Source organism: Struthio camelus, chromosome W (genome assembly GCF_040807025.1).
Source record: "Struthio camelus isolate bStrCam1 chromosome W, bStrCam1.hap1, whole genome shotgun sequence".
NCBI lineage: Eukaryota > Metazoa > Chordata > Aves > Struthioniformes > Struthionidae > Struthio > Struthio camelus.
The window spans coordinates 68,569,329-68,592,516 of record NC_090981.1 but is presented as its reverse complement, the minus strand read 5'-3'; the positions used below and the strand labels follow the sequence as shown (position 1 = coordinate 68,592,516).

Here is a 23,188-nt window from a genome sequence, read left to right as displayed (position 1 = left end):
AGTTGCTGCCCCACTTCCATCTATTGTATTGGAATGGAATAAAATTGGAATTAAATCTGATTGGAGCACAGCTTAGGGGATATTCTAATATCATGGCTGAATGGATTATGTAGTAAGAAAATGGATTTCATCCTTTTTTTTTTTTTGAGGGGGTTATTTGTTTTGGTTTGGTTTTTTTTTTTTTGGTAAAGAGATGAACAGACTGCTAAAACGGAAGTCATTTTCCTGAAAATGTATGTAATTTTGCAAGTACTGTTTTCCTATTTTGTACCTATCCTTTTCATTCTGGAAGACCATTGAAAAGGAGAGTAACAAGAAGTACTGGTTTTAAGGGAGGAGTCTATTACTTTGAAGTTTAGAAGAAACTTCCTTTTAGGAATTAGACAAATTAAACTCAGTTTGGCAAACTGAGAATTATTTGCAAAACAAATTTTTCAAATCTCAAATTTAATGAGGTTAACACAGTGCTATGTAACACTAATAGGAAGTCAAAAGCAAAAGAAATTGCCTCAAAAACTGCTTAATCACGTCTTTATAAAAGGCATAATTAGAGCACTAAGCAAATTTAGCATTGCTCTGAAGTGACAAGCATATATTATAAAATTGAGCATACCTTTAAAACCCAATTTAATCTAATTTGGTATCTACACTGATACTAGTTCATCAGATTTAGGAGGCTTTTGCATGGCATCAGTTCAGGGTGGAGTTAAGACAGCTGAGTGCCTTCATTGTGCAAGTCTGAAAACGTGTTTGCATTTCTTTTACGTGTACCTTGAGTCTGGATTTCTTGTAATGCATAATGGTTTTCGTGGAGAGTTAAAACATTTCCCCAAGGTGAAGAGGGCTGGGACATTCAGGCTAGACTCTCCAGAATGTTTCTTCTATGTAGGAATTATTTGCTCGAAATTTCAGAGATGGTGGGACCTCAGATCTCACATTGACACCAGTGGGACTTGTAGGTGCTCAGTGCCTGTGAAGTTCATATTGATTAATTATTGTAAATATTTGTACTAGCAGAGCCTTCTGTATTTGAGGTAGCAGTGGGACAGAAGGGAGACAGGGACTCTGTAAGTGCTCTTTGCCTAATTTCTCTTGGAGCATCGATGAGAGGTCAGCAGTTTTACTGTAAGAAAAGCCTGTTGAGGAAAGCTGGAGTGGTTTCAGTTCAGTCCCGGCACATGTTCCTAACTTCCCAGTGAGGTGGAGGTGCTGGGGCAGGCAGAGAGCTGTTGTTTATTATTCTTAGTTTCTCATTGCTTATTAGTGCTTTTCTAAATAGATGCTTTGCATACAAAGAACAGTTCTCAGATCCCATGTTTTGCCTAAAATGTTTGGCAATAGTGTTTGGATTTCTTCCCCTGAGAAATGAGAAAATCACAAAACACCACTTCAGTATGTGTCATGGAACAGCAGTTTAGCAGGGGAGATGGAATTGCTTGTTTTTAGACTCTTGACCGAAACAATCGTTGTTTACTTGTTTCTCAGTCATATGACACATTCTGTTCATCTGTGCAGTTTCAGCCAATTGGATTTGGGGCTGAAGTCCGAGAGTGGTTTATAAATGAGTCAAAGCCTGAAATTTTTATTCAGACTTTAGTCAGAGTTCATGGCGGTTTTTCCACGGGTAAGAAAAGTAGGATTTGGCTATATATTTACATTTTTTGGTGTAACTTTCAAATATCCTGTAATTTGGTACTAAACTAAAAAAAAATCCTGCAAAAGTAATTAAATAATAGAAATGAAGAAAAAATGGTTTTTAGCCAGCTTACTTTGAACCGCATAAGGAGACAGAGGGTGCAAAGCTAACGTTGCACTAACATTATAATGCCTTGATCCCGGAGTAGATACTGTTCAGTTATTGGTATCCAGCTACCTTTATTTCCAATGAGCCGTTGTATGAGAGTCTCCAGAACCGGGAGATCTTCTGCATGACCCCTTCCTTTTGGGAACAGTGCTGTGATGGAGATAAAAGCTGGGCATGTTCTAGCACTTGTCTGCGCACTGTGTCTTACACTGATTAAAAAAAGACTATTTAACAGTGACAAACTGCACTAATGGAAGCCAGGTTTATAGTTATGTAAATTCAGCAAAAATTTAACCGCAGCAACATTGTGTCACAGTAAAGGAGGTCTGTGTCAATCCAGCTGTATAGCTATCAATGTCTTCTATGTGTTACCCAGACACTTGTCTTGCACTTGCTTAGAGAACTTGATCCATCACCTTTTTTGGTTGTCTATAGCATAGAGGTACCTCAACAGGAGAAAAAAAATGGATCCAATAGATTACCTGGTGTGCCCATTTGTGCCAGCGTGTCTCCTTATAGCATGCTCTGCAGTACTTTGTCAGGTCTTGTTTTAAATGTCAAAAGCAGTATGGGTTTCTACCACTTCCCTTGGAAGACTGTTCCTCCAACAAATAGCTGTCCCTGTCGCAGAGATTTGCTTGATACATCACAATTTCTTGTTATTTCTGCCGTACCACCATCAGTTACGAACTTTCCACTGTAGATGTTCATACATGTTCACTACATGTTATGCATGTTCAGTACCCACAGGTGCATGTTGTATCTCCTCAAGAAGCTGTCAGATTTGAGTAGAAAAATGTGCTCGTCCCTCTGTCTCACGACAACATTCTGCTTTTCTCTGTTGGGTGAATTACGGCAGTATTTGAGACTGGAGCAATACAAGTAGCCTGCTGTCTTGCATGTTCTCGGCATTTAAGATGCTTCCGTTTTTTTCATCCCTCTTGCCACAGAGCTACCCATCACACTCCTCAGCAGACATCAATTCCAGTCTTCCTCCGATGTCCACCTTCCACCGCAGTGGCACGAATCATTACAGCGCATCCTCTTGCACACCCCCAGCCAATGGCACGGACAGTATAATGGGTGAGTCCTCCCCGCCGGCTCCCGGCGGTCCCCCCTTGCTCTCGTTACCGTCTTCCCAGCTCATCTGTTTCAATCCTAACACCAAATAGTTGAAGTCAAGATGAAGAGTTATTTCCTAGTGTATTGAAGTATAGAGAAAGGCTAGATTTTCGGTTCAGTAGATGTAGAAAGATGATGTGAAAAATTTCATGTAAATAAATATATTATAATTGACCTTTGCCTTCCTTGCTTAAGCATTTAATGCTTCTTCTCTTTGAGAATTAATATAAAAATGTAATATTCAACTCAGTAAAGTGGTTTGTTTCAAAGTTTGTATGGAATATATTATACCCACTAAGTGCCTAATCCTGCTAGTTTTGAAGTCTAATTTTATTGTCTTCAGTGATTTAATCGCCTACAGCACCTTGTGAAGTGATACTTTACTTCTGTATCACAACACCCATTCCCTTCAGTTTTTAACTTGATTTCCACATCGTGGGGGGGAAACCGGGGATGGCAGCATGTCTCTGTAACGAGAAGAGAGCCTTCTTTTTTTAACGTTACTGATATTGTTCTAACGCGCTCTTCTAAATTAATAGCATACATCTGTATACTTTCTCAACTGTTTGGCAAATACCGGTTCATACTTAAAGACAGGAAATAAAGAAATATTGCTTTGCCTGTATCTCAAAGAACAAATAAAGCTAATTAAATAATTGGTAAATAGGGAACACATCATTTGACACATGTTTCAGATTACACACATGATTCTGTATTGAATGACTGTGAGCAGGACTAATGCAGTAAGAATGGAGGGTGGGTTCAAACATTAACACATGGGCATCATATTTTTCAAGGTCTCTGAACAAAGAAGAAACTAAATACAGTCTCTTCTTAATTTATCACTGTCTGAGAAAAAAGTATCCCATTACAGTATAGTATTTCTGTGCTCAATCTTGCCATTCCATTGAGAATTCTTCCTTTTCAATGTATTACTTTTCCTGTGTGCGTGACATCAAAAATCACTCTCTCTCTCAAAAGGAGCCGAATAGAGTCAAATTTAATTCATCTGGTTTTTTGCAACAGTTATGTAGAAGCATTACAGATAGCGTTTAGGGATGCAACATTTTGCTGAGGGATATAAACAGGTAGGAGTCTGAATCTACTCTCCTGACCCTATGCCTGAATGAGCCATCCATGAAAATGTCTAAATTTTCCATGTAAAAGATTCATATAGATTTGCATCTGGATTCATCTGCTGAAAATTCCAATGTGTGAATAAAAATCAAAAGAGCTACAATACAAATGTGCAGATTCTTTGCACAGCTGTAAATATTCAACAAGAAGTGCCATTGGCCTATGTCTAAACCGAAGCCTGCAAAAGTATTTCTTGGACCTAGATGTGAGTCCTAATCTCCTCCTAAGTCAATGAACCTCCCTTGAAGTCTAGGCACACGCTGTCTTCTCTCCGTGTGCCCTGATTTCCAGAGAAAGGAGCGTAAGCAGGGACCAAAAGTGAGCAGATGTAGGCTCTGGCGAGGTCCCAGGCTGCATGACTGGAGCTGTTGCTCCAGGAAGTGCACCAGCATACCCCGGCCGTGCGGAGCAGGGGGACTGCCTAGCAAAGTGTGTCCTGAGACGTACCTTCCGACTTCCGCGAAATGCCTGACCGGCTCTAGGAGAGTAGGTGCGACAGCAGGAGAGCGTGAAGCGCAGTGAGCAGGACTTTGGTAGGCGAGTCGCATTGATTAAATGGCAGTGCAGATTTGAAAAGCAGTAGGGAGAAAGTTCTTTCAATGGACTATGTGACAGCACTGACAAGGAGCAGTGGTTAATCTTCCTCGGAGTGTTGGCTTTGTGATTTCAAAGGTCTGAAGCAATGTAATGTTTAAGCAGCCAGTTATTGAGATCTATTCATGCAGCGTATGCTAAAGACACTATATCATGTCTGTGTGATACATGTATTAATCCTGTTTGCTGCTTTCACGTCTAATGACTTATTGTTTGTATGAGATGATGCGTTGTGACACGCAGCTTTTCCAGGAGAAATATTATGTACATTTCCCCTGGAGGCACTAGTTTTACAGTAATTTTATTATTATAGCAGTCACATAATACTGCACTGTGCATTTTACAAGAATGTTAAGCTTCCAGTTACACTAGGGTGGTGAACTGTCACATAGCATAAGAAGAATATGACTTTTATCCAGCAGTGCCAGTTCCTCATAATTTGGGAAGATCACCAGCTATGAATACCAAGATGGTGCAAGTTTTTCCACTGTTCTTTACATAGAGACATAATTTCCAGTCTGCTGTTCTAGAAAGCACTATTCCATCAGAACAGCATGAGTTTGTACTAGCATTTAAACTATAAAAAGTCTGTCTGGAATTCTCTAATAGATGGCTCCAACCTATCAGTTACACCAGATACTTTGCTAGATATAATTATACTGGTTGAGACACAGATTCCTGGAAGTTTATTCAATAATCTAAGATTTACAATCAACAGTCCCACCGGTATGATGTGAAAAGGACATACTTTACCATTCTGTCTGTTTTCCTTCCAGTGCAGAATTGTTCTTCACAGAAACACTCTGAGAAAGTTTTAGGAGATTAAGTATAACAATAAACATGCTCTTCAACATAGTTAGAATTGATCCTTTACAAGGTTACAGTCTTTCATGATGTCTTCAGCACGTTAATAGTTTTGTGAGTGGAGGAATAGCTCAAAAGTGAAAGTAACAGCTCCTGCGATGCACATTCAAGTCCTATTTTACAACAGAGGAATCCTGTTTCCAAGCTCTCAGTGTCTGTTATGTCCCACCAAAATTTGCTGATGCCTTGTATCAGTGGAGACTTGCTCTCTGAAAGCGTGGAAATCGTTATTTAGGCTTATATGCTTATATGCGTGTAGTTGTTGTATATAGATAAAATCTATATTCCGACCAACTTGAGGAAATTAAGAGCTACCATAAGTACGTAAGAAATGCCTTAGTGCATCAGATCGATGGTCCGTCTAGCCTAGCATTCTACTTTTGACAGTGTCAAAACGTCATCCTGGCCATTTCTGTCGTTTGCTCCCTTCGTACTGCCCTCGCATCCAGAATTTTTTTATTAGTGAGGTTAGAGGGTAAATTCTTGCCTGCTTCTTCAAGTGTCTGTTTATGGACCTGTTGTCCATGAGTTTGTCTAATCCCTTTTTGGACCTGCTGCTACCTGATACGTAGATACGTACTTTATTTATATATTTTAATTTGTTGTCCTGCAAGTTTCACTGAGTGCTCCCTCGTTCTTGCCTCAAAACTTTGTCCGTCATTAATTAATTAATAGAAACCTTTCTTGAAGTCTGGATTTGACTACTTCACTCAATTAAGCCCAGTCCAGAAATGTTTTGGATAAACTGTCCCCTTCCAAATTTGAGTGGGTTTCATAGCGTTCCTTGCGCTAAGTTGTTCAGAATGTTTTGCAAAGAACTTAAAAACATCTGTCCTTGTTAAGACCAAAAGCTCGTCTCCCCCACGGTCCTGTCTCCAGCAGCCTGTAAGGATTTCCTCGGAAGGAATATAAAACCAGGGCAAGCATATATAGTATTTTCCCAGTCATTTCCCACTCAGGAGCTGCCTCAGCTGGGTACGGGTCTGAGTATGTGGGAACCTTTAACTCATTCTTCTCCATGAGCTGATCCAGTCTCTCCTTGAACCGGTGTAAACTTGCAGCATCCGTGGCATCGCTTGGAAAGGCATCCTACAGGTCAACGACCCAATGCCAAGTATTGCCTGCTGGTGTCTGCTCTGAACCTAGCTCTTCCCAGCTTACTTGGTGTGCCCTCTTTTTGTGCTGGAACCAGCACGAGCAGCCAGGGCCCCAGCCTGTGCATGTCACTTAGCTTTACGGACTTCAGCTTCCTCAGCCTTAGCATCTGCCACATGGTCAGGTCCAAGAGCTCCTCGCTTGCCTGGCGCAGTTAAATTTGGCACGCGTGCCAAGGAACCTCCTTCTGCCCCTTGTTGAATCTGCTTTCCCAGGATCTTACGTGGTCCTCGCTCACTCTCGTGCTGCCATGAGCAGCAGCAAATAGCCTCTCCTCTGTGTTAATTGTGATTTTGGAGCTTGTAGCATGTCACAGAATCACAGAATCGTTTAGGTTGGAAGGGACCTCTGGAGATCATCTAGTGCAACCTCCCTGTTCAAGCAGGGTCACCTAGAGCATATTGCCCAGGATCACATCCAGACGGCTTTTGAATATCTCCAGCGAAGGAGACTCCACCACCTCTCTGGGCAACCTGTTCCAATGCTCTGTCACCCTCACAGCGAAGAAGTTTTTCCTCAGGTTCAGATGGAGCTTCCTGTGGTTCAGTTTCTGCCCATTGCCTCTTGTCCTGTTGCTGGGCACCACGGAGAAGAGACTGGCCTCATCCTCTTGACACTCCCCCTTCAGATACTTGTACACGTTGATGAGATCGCCTCTCAATCTTCTCTTCTCCAGGCTGAACAGGCCCAGCTCTTGCAGTCTTTCTTCATAGGAGAGGTGCTCCAGCCCTCTAATCATCTTGGTAGCCCTCCGCTGGACTCTCTCCAGCAGTGCCATGTCTCTCTTGTACTGGGGAGCCCAGAACTGGACACAGTACTCCAGGGGAGGCCTCACCAGGGCTGAGGAGAGGGGCAGGATCACCTCCCTCCACCTGCTGGCAACACTCTGCCTAATGCACCCCAGGAGACCATTGGCCTTCTTGGCCACAGGGGCACACTGCTGGCTCATGTTTAACTTGTTGTCCACCAGCACTCCCAGGTCCTTCTCGGCAGAGCTACTTTCCAACAGGTCAGTCCCCAGCCTGTACTGGTGCATGGGATTATTCCTGCCTAGGTGCAGGACCTTGCACTTGCCTCTGTTGAACTTCCTGAGGTTCCTCTCCGCCCACCTCTCCAGCCTGTCCAGGTCCCTCTGAATGGCAGCACAGTCTTCTGGTGTGTTAGCCTCTCCCCCCAGTTTAGTATCATCAGCAAACTTGCTGAGGGTGCACTCTGTCCCTTCCTCCAGGTCATTGATGACTACATTGAACAAGACTGGACCCAGGACTGACCCCTGGGGGACACCACTAGCCACAGGCCTCCAACTTGACTCTGCGCCATTCACCACAACCCTCTGAGCTCGGCCATCCAGCCAGTTCTCAAGCCACCTCACCGTCCACTCATCTAGCCCACACTTCCTGAGCTTACCTAGGAGGATGTGATGGGAGACAGTGTCAAAAGCCTTGCTGAAGTCCAGAAAGACAACATCCACTGCTCTGCCCTCATCTACCCAGCCAGTCATTCCGTCATAGAAGGCTCTCAGATTGGTCAAGCATGATTTCCCTTTGGTGAATCCATGCTGACCACTCCTGATCACCTTCTTGTCCTCCAGATGCTTAGTGATGACCTTCAGGAGGAGCTGTTCCATCACCTTTCCCGGGATGGAGGTGAGGCTGACAGGCCTGTAGTTTCCTGGCTCCTCCTTCTTGCCCTTTTTGAAGACTGGCGTGACATTGGCTTTCTTCCGGTCCTCAGGCACCTCTCCTGATTGCCATGACCTTTCAAAGATGATGGAGAGTGGCCTAGCGATAACATCCGCCAGCTCCCTCAGCACTCGTGGGTGCATCCCATCGGGGCCCATGTCCTGCTGGAGTTGTCCCTTTCCCTTGTTTATTTGGTTCTTCCTCTGACGGAGCCTACCCCAAGGCTCTGATTTTTCTGTCTTCTCTTCACATTTTCTGTTCTGTAGACCTTGATGCTCTTTTTTTGATGGACTTACCAGATCTTTGCGCTGTGTTCAAAATATAGATGTGCCATAAATTCGTATGGCACCATAATGTTTTGTTTTGTCTCTGTTCTTTTTACACTAATTCCTAGTTGTTTGGGGTTTGGCGGGGGGGAGGGCTCTGCTACTTAACAATAAGCTGATGTTTTCAGTGAATTATTCACTGTAGCTCCTGGATTTCTTTCTGGAGTGCTTATTAGGTAACGGAGACCCCACCCATGTATATTTATAGTGTAAGGCTTTGTTTTCTCCATGCTTGTTGCCATGTATTTGTCAACACTGCTCTGCGTATGACACATATTGCCCAGCAAATTAGTGTTATAAGAGCTGCTCTTCACAGGTAACTTTATATTTTATTATCCTGAATGTATTTTTATCCTCTCAGGAAACATCCTCAGTATATGTCACTTTTTTCAGGCCATACCTGAGTACGCTGAACAGTACAGAGCTGTGCACTGGGGTTTTGCTGGTAATATTCCTCCTTTATAAAGCTAACCGTTAGTTCCTACTCTCTTCTCTTTCTTAATCATTTTTTTAATCTGTAGGATTATCTTCCCTACCCTGTTATCTGAAGACAATTTAGTTTCTTTGAGAGCCTTTGCAAGGGGACTTTGCTGAAAGCTTCCTGAGGAGTGCAAGTGCATTGTACTTACTGGATCACCTGTATCCACGTGCTCATCGTCCTTTGGAAGGACTTTAGATTTGCAAGACACATCTGCCCTCCAAGAAAGCATTGTTGATTGATGTCCTAAGTATTTATCCATGTGCATGTTGTTCTTTGTTATCTTTCCTAGTACAGAGTCTGAATTTAAAGTTTGGCTCTTTGAACTCATAGAACTTGTTTCCAGTATTGGTGTCATATTTTCTGCCTTCTTTACTTCAGTACTAGGTTGGACTGAGCAATAGATTTCAGCCTGCGATTAGAAGTTAGACAATTTTGTATTTGAGTTTCTTGAGAACCCTTAGAAGCATCATTTGGCTCTTTATTTTTTTTCTTTTTATTTATATATTTTAAAGCCTTTACATTAACACTTCAGCTGGAGCCAATTTTCCCGACTAATCCCTTGTAAAATATCACTTGTCCCATGGACAAGGCTGATGAAAACGATCTGCTTAGCATTTCTTCTGTGACGTTTTTTCCCTTGAATTGTCATGTTTCATCTTGCTCATCTGCAGGTCTTTTCCAGCTCCCTATCATGGTCCCTAGTTCCAATGAACTTGAAAAACTTTTTACTATTAGCTTTTAAAAGTTACTCTTTTAAAATATTTTTTGTTCTTATATTTAAGCTGCACTAAATATTTGCCGAAGGTCATCCATCTTACTTGACCAGCACATCTTCTGGTTTTCTTCCAAAAGCCTAAAATGAAGTGGAAGAGCGCATTTTGGATGGGAAAAAGCCTTTTATTTATTTAAGATCAGTATCTAGTCTGCATTCAAAATTTTTGTGGAAAAAAATCGGAGGACCATCTTTATCCAGAAGTGACAGGCAGAGGTCTTAGACTGTCTGAGGCCTCACCATGCTGACTCACTAAGTTATTACACAGCTCATTCAGCTGGGGCTTTGCACACCCGGCACAGCTTACCTTGTGAATGCCCCTGCCTACAAGATTGATAGGGCTGCTGTTTGGAGCAGTGTCCGCAGATTTCCTCGTATCCCTCTCTGGTGCAGGATGACAGATCTGATGCCAGCTGGTCTGTTCTGCAATCCTTCTTCACGTGTGGCGCGTCCCCTGCCTACCGCACAGAACAGTTTGAGGGACGTGTGCATTAAGAGTCGAGTCTGCACGGACACGGTTTGAGAAACTACATTTGTCTTCACGATTCAGTTCACAGCGTAGTCCAAATATCCTTTCTTATTTCTCCTATCAGTTTTCTTCCATTCTGGGTGCTATTCTGGACGCCAGTGAGGCTTTACAGAACAAGCCTACGTCTGTTCGACCTTCAGTATATAACTAGTTGTATTTAAATAGTGTTTCACTGAAGCCAATAGTAAAATGAAGGACCAACAAATGTTAGATATAAATAGAAACAGTTGATAATATTCCATAGTCATTCCCTGTGTAAAACAGCAATGTATGTTACCTTTTTCTGTAGTGATATCATGGGTTATCTTTTCCTACATTTGAGGTCCATTCTCTGTGTAAGTAGTCCCAAGATGACAAGTTAGTTTTGTCCTGCTGCTTCCAAATTCTTTGGGCTCCTTCGGTAGACAGTCCTTGTTGCGTCTCCTCTTAAGCCGAAATTTTTCTTTTCCTCCTGCAAATATGGGGTTTTCCTAGGCACCTGCAGCTTTCAGTCGTGCCCCTTACATTACCAGAATGGTAGTTGGACCAAAGAAGAATTTACATGTAAAACAATCAGTTGTGTAAGAAATGACAGCATACGTAGAAGTTAGATATATTTAAATATCCTGGTTATTCTCCACACATGAACGCTTTTAGCAGCCTGTCTCAAGATCCATGTCTGGCTGCGTTTGACTTGATCTTTCAAGTGGAAAGTGTCTTGGTTACCTTTGTTTGTCTGTTTTCTCCGCCGCCTCTTGGGACGTAATGATAAAAATGGTGTTGGCTCCTGGGGGCCGGCGCTCTGCTGTCAGCAGTGGCCAGCAGCAGGCAGTTTGCAAAGCATCTAGGAAGAAATCATGTGCGCGGCCATCCATCCTCTGGCATTTCCTCCTGGCTCTGACAGTCACAGTTCAGAGCCATCCTGACCTGAAGCTGCATCCGGACGCTGATGTTTAACTGCCACTGGTGGATTTTTCCCCATGAATTTCTCCAGTTTTTTTCTCTATTTGTATATTTGGTCTCCACGTACCTTAAAGTAGAGCGTTTCCCCATTTGACTGGATACCAAGTGGAAAAAATGCCTTTTTTTTTTTAATATGGTGAGAAGCATGAATAATCATGCACAGCTTGACTTCCCCAGGTTACTCATGCTGCTATAAACCCCCGAGGTATTCCTCGTCATCCCTTTCATAGTGAAACACCTCTCCTCAAAAGGAAACTTCTCATACTTCTGCCCATCCTTGTGCCTTTCCTTTGTATGTTTTCCAGGCCTACTGTATTAATTTGTCTTCAAAGTCTTTCATGAGAAGTTTAATATTCAGTGTATCTGAAGAATTCCTTTGTTCTTAGCAGTAACAAATATAAGACGTGGCCCAGCTAAGCGCTGTCGGAGGCTTGTAACAGCACATGCGGTGTGACTCTGTGGTGCCTATGTTTGCTTCTCCTGCAGGACCGGTATAGCTCCTCTCCTTATGAGAACCCAGTCTTCAGGCAGACAAATGTAGGTCTTAATTTTAGAGTAATGTAGTTAAAGTCACTTAGAAAAAGAAAAAAACAACCCCGCATGATTTACATTTAGATTCACAGTTCACTTTAGAACTAAGTAACTCAATTTCTGGATGTCTGACTCATATTATTCAAGTCACAAACCTTCAGCTTGCAACATTAAATTAGTCTGATAAGTTGCATCTCTAAGTGACACCACATATTCTATTTCATTGCCTTTGCATTTCTTGGTTAATGTTCAGGGGTGTAATAACTTTGTGCTTTCCACAGTGGCTCAGTGTAGCAAATCCTACGCTTAATAGATCTTGGAGACCTAATTTCAAACTAAGCTAACAAATAAACGTTATCATTGACATATAAGCTTATTTCCAAACATACAATAGTAATAATAAAGGTATAACTGAAAGAAAGGAAAGATAGGAGCAAGCAAGGATGCGAGCAAACTCCACTATGCGACTTTTGTCGAAAAGTTTGGGATCAAAGGTCAGAATTTTATGTAGCCAAGTTAAATGTAAAGTTTTTCCATTTCTTAAATTTTATAACATGCGTGTTGTAAATGAGAAATAGAAGGAAAACCCTGTTCCATGTCGTTCCATAAGTTCTCCTGACTTGACTCTGCCGAAGCTGCTGGTAGAAATTTAGCCCTTTGGCAGGATGGAGCTCATTCAAAAGTTATGAAATGAGAAATGTAAAAGGTAGCATTAGTTACTTCCCACCCGTCTCACATGTAGACATACGTTTCCTGCTGTGTTTGTGCTTCGTGGTACGACTTCTAACAATTTGGTCACGTGTTCTTTTCCCCAAGGCCCTTTCCTCATTCAGAGCAGAGGGTGGGTTTGCTCTGGGGGTGTCAGGTGCGAGTAGGACCTCTTACCCTATGCTGCAGAGCGTGGAAAGCGCGCAGGGAGCAGGGCAGGGGCTTAAGAGAGAAAAACGATGATTGAAACAGGTGAAACCACCGTAGGTGCAAGTTCCTGGTCCTGCTTCAGCCATAGCATTCCTGTATGATACTAGATAAGATATTAATCCAAACTTTTCATGGGTAGTTACTGTTTGTTTCTCATTTTTTAGTTGCCGGACTTACGGTCCTTCGGGACCAAAGCAGAAGTATTGATCAGTCACAGCAGTCAGTCAAAGCTATGCTTTTAGTTTATAAATGGATATATAGATGCTGAGTATTCTGGAAAAATAAAATGGGTGGAATGTTTCACCCTAATTTTTCTATCCTTCAGCTTCTCATATGAATGGAGAAGTTGCAATCCTGTTACTTGAGGGTGAGAAACTGGTGAAATGTTTCACTCTAATTTTTCTTTCCTTCAGTTTCTCATATCAAAGGTGCAATCCGGTCACCTGAGATGGTGAAAAGTCATTAAATTAAATATGCATAAAATGTTTAAATACAATCAGAAGGAATACGTTGGAAAGCCTATGTGGAAATAGATAATGTCTGTAAAATGCATTTTGAAAAGTAGAGAAGGGACTAAGGTCACAGAGTGAATGGGAAGGAAAGAAAATACTGAGTAGCTGCTTATTAATTGCCCTTTGTCTTTGCTTTGCAGTGAGTGAGGCTAGGGTTGCTTGGAAAAATAGTAAGCCATCATGTAATTAACAACTGGCTCATAATACAGACACTAGAACAAAAAGAAATCAAGCTCCACAGGCAGACTAAATTATGTCATTCCCAACTCTAGAGGATTCATTTTTGCCACCTTTAGAATGTTCCTCTCCAGTAGTTATTGACATATTAAATGTGAAATGTTGCCCTTATAACAAAAGTGCCTTCGAGATTCTGAAGAAGAAAGCTCTTTAACGTTAAAGAGTTAAGTTAGAATATCTTAAAATACAAACACAGCAACCCTTGATTGGCACCGAATATGAGCATGGGTCAGGCATGAAGGAAGGCAACCATTTCTGCACACCAGGCTTCAGATTACAGCAGGCTTGTCTAGTTATGAACTTGCATATTTTTCATACCTTTGAGCATCTTCTACAATTAGCAACCTTTCATTTAGAAAAAATAAAGCCATATGGCCAAGTACTATCAAATATGCAATATATTTTTAAAAAGCAAGATGTCAAGTTTATATTTTATCTGCAAAAATGGAACATGAGTATGTTTGATATCTACCTTAGCAAGCAAACTAATGGTAATTAATGATTCAATTGATGTAATTAGCATTAAAATGCAATTAAATTATGAGTAAGTGGACCAGGAAAAGAAATCTATGATGTCTTTCTGTCTGTTTTTACATTCAGTCTTTTGTTTTTCAGCAAACAGAGGAAGTGGGGCAGCAGGCAGCTCGCAGACTGGTGATGCGCTGGGGAAAGCACTTGCCTCTGTAAGGAAATATTTACTTTGGAATACACGTTTTCCATTTTCAAAGTGTGAACTTTAATCAGAATTGGACGTCTGGAATTTAAGAAGATGAGCAGCATACAGGAGAGATCTGATCTCAGAGGTCATCTGTTTTGAGTTACTGCCAATATAAAAAATATTTAACAATCAGTGCAAAATGATACTTTAAAGAGTTTTAGACTTAATTTTATGACAGAGTAGAAAGGAAAAGAATGGAAATCTTAGCCTGTTCACATTCACTGAGTGACAATGAGCTATGTCTTTCAGTCTCTCACACACTTCATTTACTAAGATGAGGGAGGTTTGAATCAAAATCAACAGCAGGATTATTTTCGTGCTGCTGAGCGATCTGCAAACAGGATTCATTCTGAATTTCCTTTGCCTTCAGATGTTATATTTTTCATGATAGTTGCCACCTATTCAGTTATTGTGGTTGCTGTTAAAAAGTCAGTAGTTACCATCTCTTACCTTTCCTGGGTAACTGGGGTACAGCAGTTTTCCAGCTTACAGTGGAGGGAAATACTGTGCATCTCAGCTATCCTTGAGGTAATTGCTGGCAGAGACTGGCTTTTAATAAGGACCACTATAGTTATTTTCTGGGCAGAGTGGGTTCCATTGAGTTCTCATGAGAGTCAATTTTTTTGCATATTCTTCTGATGCTTCATTAAAAAAAGATGAAAAGTAAGACTATAGTTTGCCTGAAATAACTGATACAGTACAGAATCCACTTTTAAGTGGTGCCCTGACAGACAGCACGGCCGATGGACGGAGACGCGGGCTCGCGGCACGCGCCGCGCAGCGCTGGCGTTGCACGGTGGGTCGCTTGTCGCCCATCTACGTGGCACAGCTGGGCTTGTTCGCCCCATGAGCAGGCACATCGTCGGTGTGCACTGCCACCAGCCACCCGCTGTGCCAGGGTGACGTTCTCCGTTCCCTTTGCTTTATTTTGGCCGTTAAGGGATCTCAGCGTAACAAAAAAACAGTTTTGAGAAGCGCTCTAAGGCTTTGTTCAATGACGCTCATTCGTAAAGCGGGCTACAAAGTAAAAATGTGTCTATGTGCTGTAGCATATCCGTGTGCCAATCCGAAACCATCACTTAATTGGCTAGTGTCTGTTTCCATCGAGATGTCTCAGTTAAAAGGATTCTGTTGTCTAGCTTCCTACATCTAATACCGTGTTGTCTTTATAAAAATATTAATATTTAAATAAGAGGCTTTTTAACCTGTCCTGCTTTCATTTAAATGAACTGAATGCATAAGAATTCCATATTTCTTTCTGCATCAGTTTGTGATGGCTTTAGATTAATTCTTTATCATCTTTTAAAGATCTATTCTCCAGATCACACCAACAACAGCTTTTCATCAAATCCTTCAACTCCTGTTGGTTCTCCCCCTTCTCTCTCAGGTATTGTTGTTACAATTCTATTTTACTGAACATTTCAACGTATTTTTGGTAGGAGATGCTTAAATGAACTCCTACAGTACTGGGTGTGAGATGAGCATCCAGCCAGTAGCATCAGGCTATTTCCTTATTGCTGTAAAACACATGCAGGTGGCTGATTGTTCTCACAGAGATGAGCAGAGATATTTTCTAAAAGCTATATTTTGGCCAATGCAGAGAGAAGGTTGTTACACCTCTCAGGTGGATGCATTTACTGCTGAAAAGCAGTGTTTTTATGCATCCTTATTGCGGCTTCCTGTAGTCCCCTCAGGATCTTCTGGCAGATGATTTCCACTTTGTGCGGCTGGGCCCCACAGAGTGGCAGGACGTGCGGGAGCCCCGACCGCGTCCCCATTCCTAGGTGATAGCCTCTGGGCGAACGTTGTCACCAAGCGCTTTTGCGGCAGCCTCGCTGCAAGGCTCCTGTGGCGAGTACATGTCCTTGGACGTTTCCCCCATTCTCTCTCAGAGGCTCAGGCAAAGGCCTGTTAGAATTGGATCCAAAAAATGTGTCTCTGGACAAACTGAGACCCCGTGAATCTAATTAATTTATTACATACTTTGTTTTTAATAATTGCATATTTTAACTAAACCCAATGGTACTCATAAAAGCCTAAACTGAAAAGATCTAGAGGCCCAGGGTAGTTCTCATGAGCATCAAGTATTTTGAAAGTTTATCTGAATTTAATTCAGATTTCTTAACCCTTGAGATTTTCCACCTAGAGCATTAAGCTTCTCCTCCCTGCATAACCAACCCACGCAGCATGCGTTAACTTCTTGGAGATGGCCTGTCAACTTTCTCTCCCCTCTTTAAGACTAGGTCTACTTCATAACGTAACCAGACATCCTGTGGTCTCCTCTTCTTTGCCTGAGAGTCCCTGGATCCCATTAAACTCACTTGGAAATCTGAAAAGGCAGCCGAGGTTATGTTCCTGTAGGGCAGTGCCGTTAATTCGTGAAAGAGGCGGGATCCACCCCTCGTTTTCTTAAAGAGGAGAGTAGTACAACTGAGGTGGAGAGAGCTCCTGTGCTCCTGAGCTTTTAAAAAGGTACCACAACCTTAGAGACATAAACATAATAATAGACTTAAAGCGATGAGATCTTTTTGGAAGGCTTGGTAGGAGTGCAGCTTGTGCTAGCTGGCAGCATATGAAAATGATCAGGAAGGAGAAGGGAGAACTAGAACATTGCCCAGCCTCTGTGGGAAGAGGTCCAGGAGGAAGGGCCACCACGCTTATGTCCCGCACGGTCACCTTGCCATGAAGAAGCATCTAACGGTTGTGGTTAAAAGAATTCAACAAACATCTGCACCTCCTCCGGAGTCGTACCTAGCAGGGGACCTGGAGCCGGGGGACTGCCTGGCCATGCCACAGAGGAAGGGATTCCCACCCTGCAGAGAATGACACTCTACCCTTATATTTGGTCAGAAATCAATCCTTGAGCTTAAGCAACACCCTGGCACCATGAGCTACATTTCTCTTAGTGAGGCACTGTCATTGTTTCCAATAAAAGGATACGAGCTGAAGAGAGAAATATTGTGCTAAGTAATTTGGGCTGCATTACTTTCTACAAGTTTTACTGGATAAATAGAAAGAGCCAAGTGTCAAAATAAATAAAAATAAGGAATGTAAATGCATTTAAAGAACAACTAGAAGTGTTTAGCATGCAAGGCACTTTTCCCTCAAGGATATCAAGGGCTAGTTAAAAATTATTTCAAAAGTAAAGATTGCTCTTCATTGCTCCATTCAGTGCTGTCACAAAATCTCAAATAAAAGATCCATGGGGACCAGAAAAGAGAAGATTTACGTTTTAATTAGCATTAACATAATTTTGACTTTAATGAGAAAAAAAATCAGAGAGCGAGCCTAAAAAAAACTGCCATGAGTTCCACCCTGGCCTATCTCAGTCCGAGCAAATGCCACTCAATTTAGACGTTAAGATTAAAATCCTAATATTTCCATCTCAAATTCTTAACCTTGTTTCATACGATCGTTCAGAAGATCATTTATTTAAAAGAAAGAGCACTGTAAATTATCTCATCATTGTACTATAAATATGAGCTGTTGGGAAAATACTCGAAAAGATGTCTTTCCCCGTGTTTGCTTTGCCTCTTTCACAAGGGCAAATTTTTTCATTAGAAAATATTGCTGAAGACCAAGAGACCTTTTATTCCCGCAGCAGAAGCAGGTTTGGAGCAGTGGCTATGAACTAGATTTTTTTTCTGTTAGACCCTTTGAAAATAACCTCCCCTAAGAGAACGCAAACCTTATCAGAGTATAACTGAATGTTTTGTGTAGTGTTTTTACTTATTTCTTTTTTAAGATTTTGTAAATTTGGTGACAGAATGACGTGATCAGTGGCACTGAATATGTCTTGAAGCAAAGTCAGGATAGTATGTGCTGGACTGGCGTAGCAGTCTCGCGGTCCTCTCTCGGCACTGCTGGAAAGTGCTCCTTCTCTTTACCAGTGAGACATTTCCTTCTGCTGGAGCCTCTCGCAGGTACAGCTGCTGAATCAATGAAATCCTCTATGCCGAGCAGCAGCCTGGGGGAACTTTGTGGCCTGCATCTACGTGCTTTGCTACAAAATACCTTTTTTTCATCCATGTGTATTTTGGAAGTTCTCCATATGTCTGCTCTATAGTCTATCTGGAATACGGCATTTACATGTCTACAAAACTGTCCAAAAAGTTTGAAAGACATTTTTGTTTGCATAGTTCTAATGGTAATTCCAATTTTACTATTAGCAGGCACAGCTGTTTGGTCTAGAAATGGAGGTCAAGCGTCATCATCTCCCAATTATGAAGGTCCCTTACACTCTTTGGTATGTTTTGATTAGTGACCTCCTCTGCCTCAGTATTTTACTTGCTGTTCTTTCCATTTCTCATCCATTCTTCTCACACAGGTTTTCATTTCGTTAGTGACTGCTATGCCCTCGGACTTGATTTTGCCACCTCTAAGTCGGTATCATGGGTGCCCCGTACTCTAGCGTGCATGATAACGGTTCGAGCTGCTGCTGCCGGCCAGGATCTACCGCTTGGTCACACGACAGAGATGCAGCGTTGAAATGCAGTAAAAAGGGGAATAATAGATACAGAAAGAGGGAATGATGAACAGACAGGCAGATGGAATATATTGAAGAGAAAATATGAATAAGAAGCCCTGGTTGCTGTCAAGCAGGACGGAGCGTGTGCATTGTCAGTCAGCTCTGTTTACTCAGCGAGCGAGTGCAGTAGACATGTCAGCGATGATTTGGAGTTGTCTCTGGCATGTGTGAAAACACTACGGGGTAAACTTGCCGGGCAAATTGTCAGGGACTGAGAGAGGAATAAATGCTAGCATGACAGAGGAGGATTAAAGGGATATTAATAAGATTTGTTATCTTTTTTAATGGAAAGATTCAGTAAGAGCTGGAGTTGGCCAAAAGCACATTAGGTCTGGCTTGCTAGGACAAACAGACACAATTTTAAGGAATCCAGTATCCACTGTCTCAGTCTTCTCAGTTTGTTGTTTGTCTCAATTGTAAGTCTAGGAGTTTTCCGTAATCGGTGTAAAACACCTGGTGCATTGTTAGGTGTAAAATAAATAGTGCTAAAGTCTAAAAGTTTCTTAATATTAAAAAAGAAGGAAAACAGGTAATTCTTGAGAGCGCAGTGTTTAGCCCACCTACTAGAGAGTGATGCAAAAATCCTGTTGACTTTTGTTAGGATTTTGCCTGAGTAAGGAATTAGTATGGGCTAGTTTTTCAGCCCAACTAAGGATGTCCTGCTCATGATTGACTGTGATAATTTCTGGGTTTCCTGCCTTGTGGAGGTTTTTTTTGTTGTTGTTGTTTGGCTTTTGGAGAGCGGTGGGTTTATTAAGAGATGTGCTTAAGTGATCCACAAGTTATGAGTAGTGCTTTTTGCAGCTGAAGTTCCCCGGTGGTTCGGGGCGGCCCTGTTTTGTTCTCCCCTTTCGTATCTTAGCGAGGAGCCAAAACGTCGGGTTGCCCGTGGGGCACGTGGCTTGAGCGAGGCATTGCTGAGGGCAGCAGTGGGTAGAGAGCGAGGACAGGGTGAGGGCAGAGGCGACCTGCTCTGCCCCGTCCTTCCTGCTCAGGCCACGACTCCTTCAGCTAATAATTTCCAGCATCTATAAAATGCAGATACCGATGCTTTCTTGTACATAGTGCTTTGGGTTCCTTGGGTGAAAGGCAGCATAAAGACCTAGGTAGAGGTTACGATTTCTTCTCAGTCCGTTGCTGCTCTTCTTCCTAGCCTTGCCAACAACATGACTCTGGGCTTTTTTGGCTTAGCAGAAATATGATATTGGGAGGAAGTAACTCAGTAAAGCAGCGATCAGGTTTCTTGAAAGTCATCCCTAGTGCTATATATATCTATAGGATAATCGCAGAAGTAGCCTGGGTAGCGCCCTCTCGTCCTACGGGGAGCAGTGGAGGGCTCATTTTGGTTTTGGAGAGAAGCGATTTGCATCAGAACAGAGCGGGGAGCTTAGGAGAAGGGCTGCCGCCCCGCCAGGCCAGGACCTCTCTGCTTCGTAATTGCTTCCACGTGGCTTACGGGCCGTGAGTTGTTAAGTTAAGGAAGTGTATTTATTACTGCTTTTACCAGTGATACCTTGAAAGTGGTTTGAGGGTGCATATCCATAGGGACAAAAGAAACCACAGTGTGGCGATGGACTATACGGCCCGGTAGTTTCTCTTCTTCTCTTTGTGTGTGATTAGATGGGGGGAGGAAAATCCCTATCAGAGACTGATGAAAATTGGTGGTATATTTGTTTCTTTACTTCTTCTCCTTTTTTTTTTATTATTTTTATTTTTATTTTTATTTTTTTAAGTACCGCTAAAACTTTTCCAAGACGTAGAGGGCAACATTATGTACTGTAATGATTATGTTCATGAGGAATCATTGAACCTGTTTTGCCCATGAAAATCAAAGCCGTACTTGTGTTAACCACGCTCTCCCGTGCCCCCTGAACGCTATCTTAAAACGTTTCCCTGAGGGGCAAGGAAAAAAACACCCGCTCTGGTCACAAAGGGGATGAGAGAGGAGGAACGGTGGTGCTCAGTCACAGGCGGCCCGGCCCCGGCACGCACCCTGGCGCCCGCGGCGGCGGCGCCCTTCCGTGGCGTACCTTAATCCGTGTGTGTTGTGTGCCCGCAGGCGAAATGGCCCCTTCGCGTTTGCTGACGCCTCTCTTGATTTGTTTCCCCCCAAACAAAACAGCAAAGCCGGATTGAGGACCGCTTGGAGCGGCTGGACGACGCTATTCATGTGCTGCGGAACCACGCCGTGGGGCCGTCCACCGCCATGCCCGGCAGCCATGGCGACATGCACGGATTAATAGGGCCGGCGCACAATGGAGCGATGGGAGGTCTCGGCTCCGGCTACGGCACCGGCCTGCTCTCGGCCAATCGGCACTCGCTCATGGTAAGCGCTGCGGCTTCAGCGGGAGCGGCCGGGCTCGGCGCCCGCCGGGCCGTCGCCGCAGGGTTCGCGGCGGCCGAGAGGGCGACGTTGCCCCCTTCGGCCTCGCCTCTCTTCCCCCCCCGCCGCCGCCGCCGCCAGCGCCCGTCGTCGGCCCCCGGACTCCGCCGCTCTCGCCTCCGGCCGCGTTTGGCGCCCGCTGCCCCCCGGCGCGAGTTCGGGGGCGCTTCTCCTCGCGGCCGTAACGAAGGTTTCGGCAGAGGGGCATCCCACTGGGGTGGGGGGTGGGGGGGGGGTGAATCGGGGTGCGCTTTTTAGTCTTAAACACACCGTTCTGGACCGCAGGCCTGGTCAGGGTTTCAGAAACGGCCGCTAACCCTGCGCTGATTTTCAGCGTAGGCTCAAATTTCGGGAGGGGGCGGGGAGAAGGTGGTTCAGAGTGAGAGCCGCGCGCGCGCTAACGCCGGGGCTAGATGACCCGCGTGTAGCGCCGAGGAGCCCTCGCCGCGACCTGGCGCTCGCCCGCCCCGTCGAGCTCCCAGGCCCTCGCGACGGCCGGGGTGAGTCGTGCCTCGCGGCAGCACGGCCCCGTGACGGGAGGCATCAGGCCTGCAGTTCGCTGTTGGAATTTCAGGTTTTGCCGTGCTGTATATATATGCATATATATATATACACATACACACTGTTCGTGTCTTCATAACAAACGCCGTGCACTTTGGAAAGGAAGTATTTCGCAGTTACTTTCTTTCTTGCAAAGGAAAATCCTGTCTCTCCCATCTATTAATCTCTTAAATATGTTGGCGAAACAATAAGTGAAGGGGACGCGGCTAATGAAAGGCATTTGTATCTATAGAAGTCTTAAACAAAGCCCCTCAGAAGAAGTTAATGGAAAAGTAGCTGCCCTACGCGAAGGGAGAAACGGCAGTTCTAGATGAGAAAGTGAAGGTACATATGTGCAGAGTGGGATTAGATGTTCGGTTTTCAGCGTGATTAAAGGGCGGTAATTCTGATGCTTTAAAATGTAATTCTAGGAATAACGTTGCTTACTCATATGTGGAATGGAAAAAGGGAACAATGAGTTATCTGGCAGTATTTTCAGATGGTTCAAACTATTTAGGTTAATTAAGACTGGAGGAAAATACGTGGAAAGAGAAAGGGACATGACAGATCCGCGGCCAGTTCACTGCCATGTGGCGTTGTAGGAGGACTAGGCTTGATCCCCTTCTCATCCCACAGTCTAAGGGCAAGGCAGTGCAGATTAGAAGAAAGAATTTCAATTAACCATATACATATTGGGCTCCAAACAATTCAGGAAGAAAGCATGTGCCTCTGCTAGAGAGTCGCATAGAAATTTCTCTTCAGTGCGCAAGAATCATTAAGAAAAACCCAAAACAAAACAAAAAAAGAAGCCCTTTGAATTGAAAAAGAACATGAGAAAGGACACCAAAACTGATGGAATGCCAATCAGTGTATTCCATATATATGTACGTGTATGTGTGTGTGTGCGTGTATATATGTATGTGTATGTATTTATCCTTACCTGGAGCTCCGTGTTGTTTTGGTTTTCCTATCTCCAAAAAGTTTAGTAAAATTGGAAGGAATTCAGCGGCAAGCACCAAAGATGATGGCAAGCATGGAAAGATTTTCCTGTGAAGAGAGATTGAACAGATTGTGGTGGTGTTGTTTAGAAAGGAGATGAATAAGAGGAGACATAATAGAGGTACGTAGAATAATAGATAGCATAGAAAAGGTAAATCTAGCTCTCCTATTCATCCTTCCTTATAATTAAAGAACAAGGGGACATTCAGTGAACCTGACAAAAAGAAATACTTTTTATTCAACACACAATGACCTGTGAAGTTCATTGCTCCAAGATGTAATCAAGGCCAAATGTTCAGAAGCATTCCAAATAGGATTAGGCATCATATGGAAAATGCAAACATTTAGAGTTTTGCTTGACAGGATTCAGACAAGATTCCTCCTTTTTTCACAAGGGGAAAGGAAAAAAAAAAA

At 43.1% G+C, this 23,188-nt stretch overlaps 1 protein-coding gene across 50 annotated transcripts in view; it reads left to right on the top strand.

Moving 5' to 3' along the window:
- Positions 1-23,188, top strand: part of LOC104138520 (transcription factor 4) — a 231,608-nt gene that overhangs the window by 190,151 nt on the left and 18,269 nt on the right. For 34 of the 50 annotated variants that reach the window (XM_068924439.1, XM_068924438.1, XM_068924435.1 and 31 more), the window contains 5 exons: positions 2,755-2,887; positions 14,222-14,289; positions 15,633-15,711; positions 18,494-18,570; positions 20,975-21,178. In XM_068924439.1, the coding sequence (XP_068780540.1) occupies positions 2,755-2,887; positions 14,222-14,289; positions 15,633-15,711; positions 18,494-18,570; positions 20,975-21,178 (561 nt within the window). The remainder of the gene's footprint in view (positions 1-2,754; positions 2,888-14,221; positions 14,290-15,632; positions 15,712-18,493; positions 18,571-20,974; positions 21,179-23,188) is intronic. The other 16 variants (XM_068924460.1, XM_068924426.1, XM_068924454.1 and 13 more) reach the window with 2 other exon arrangements.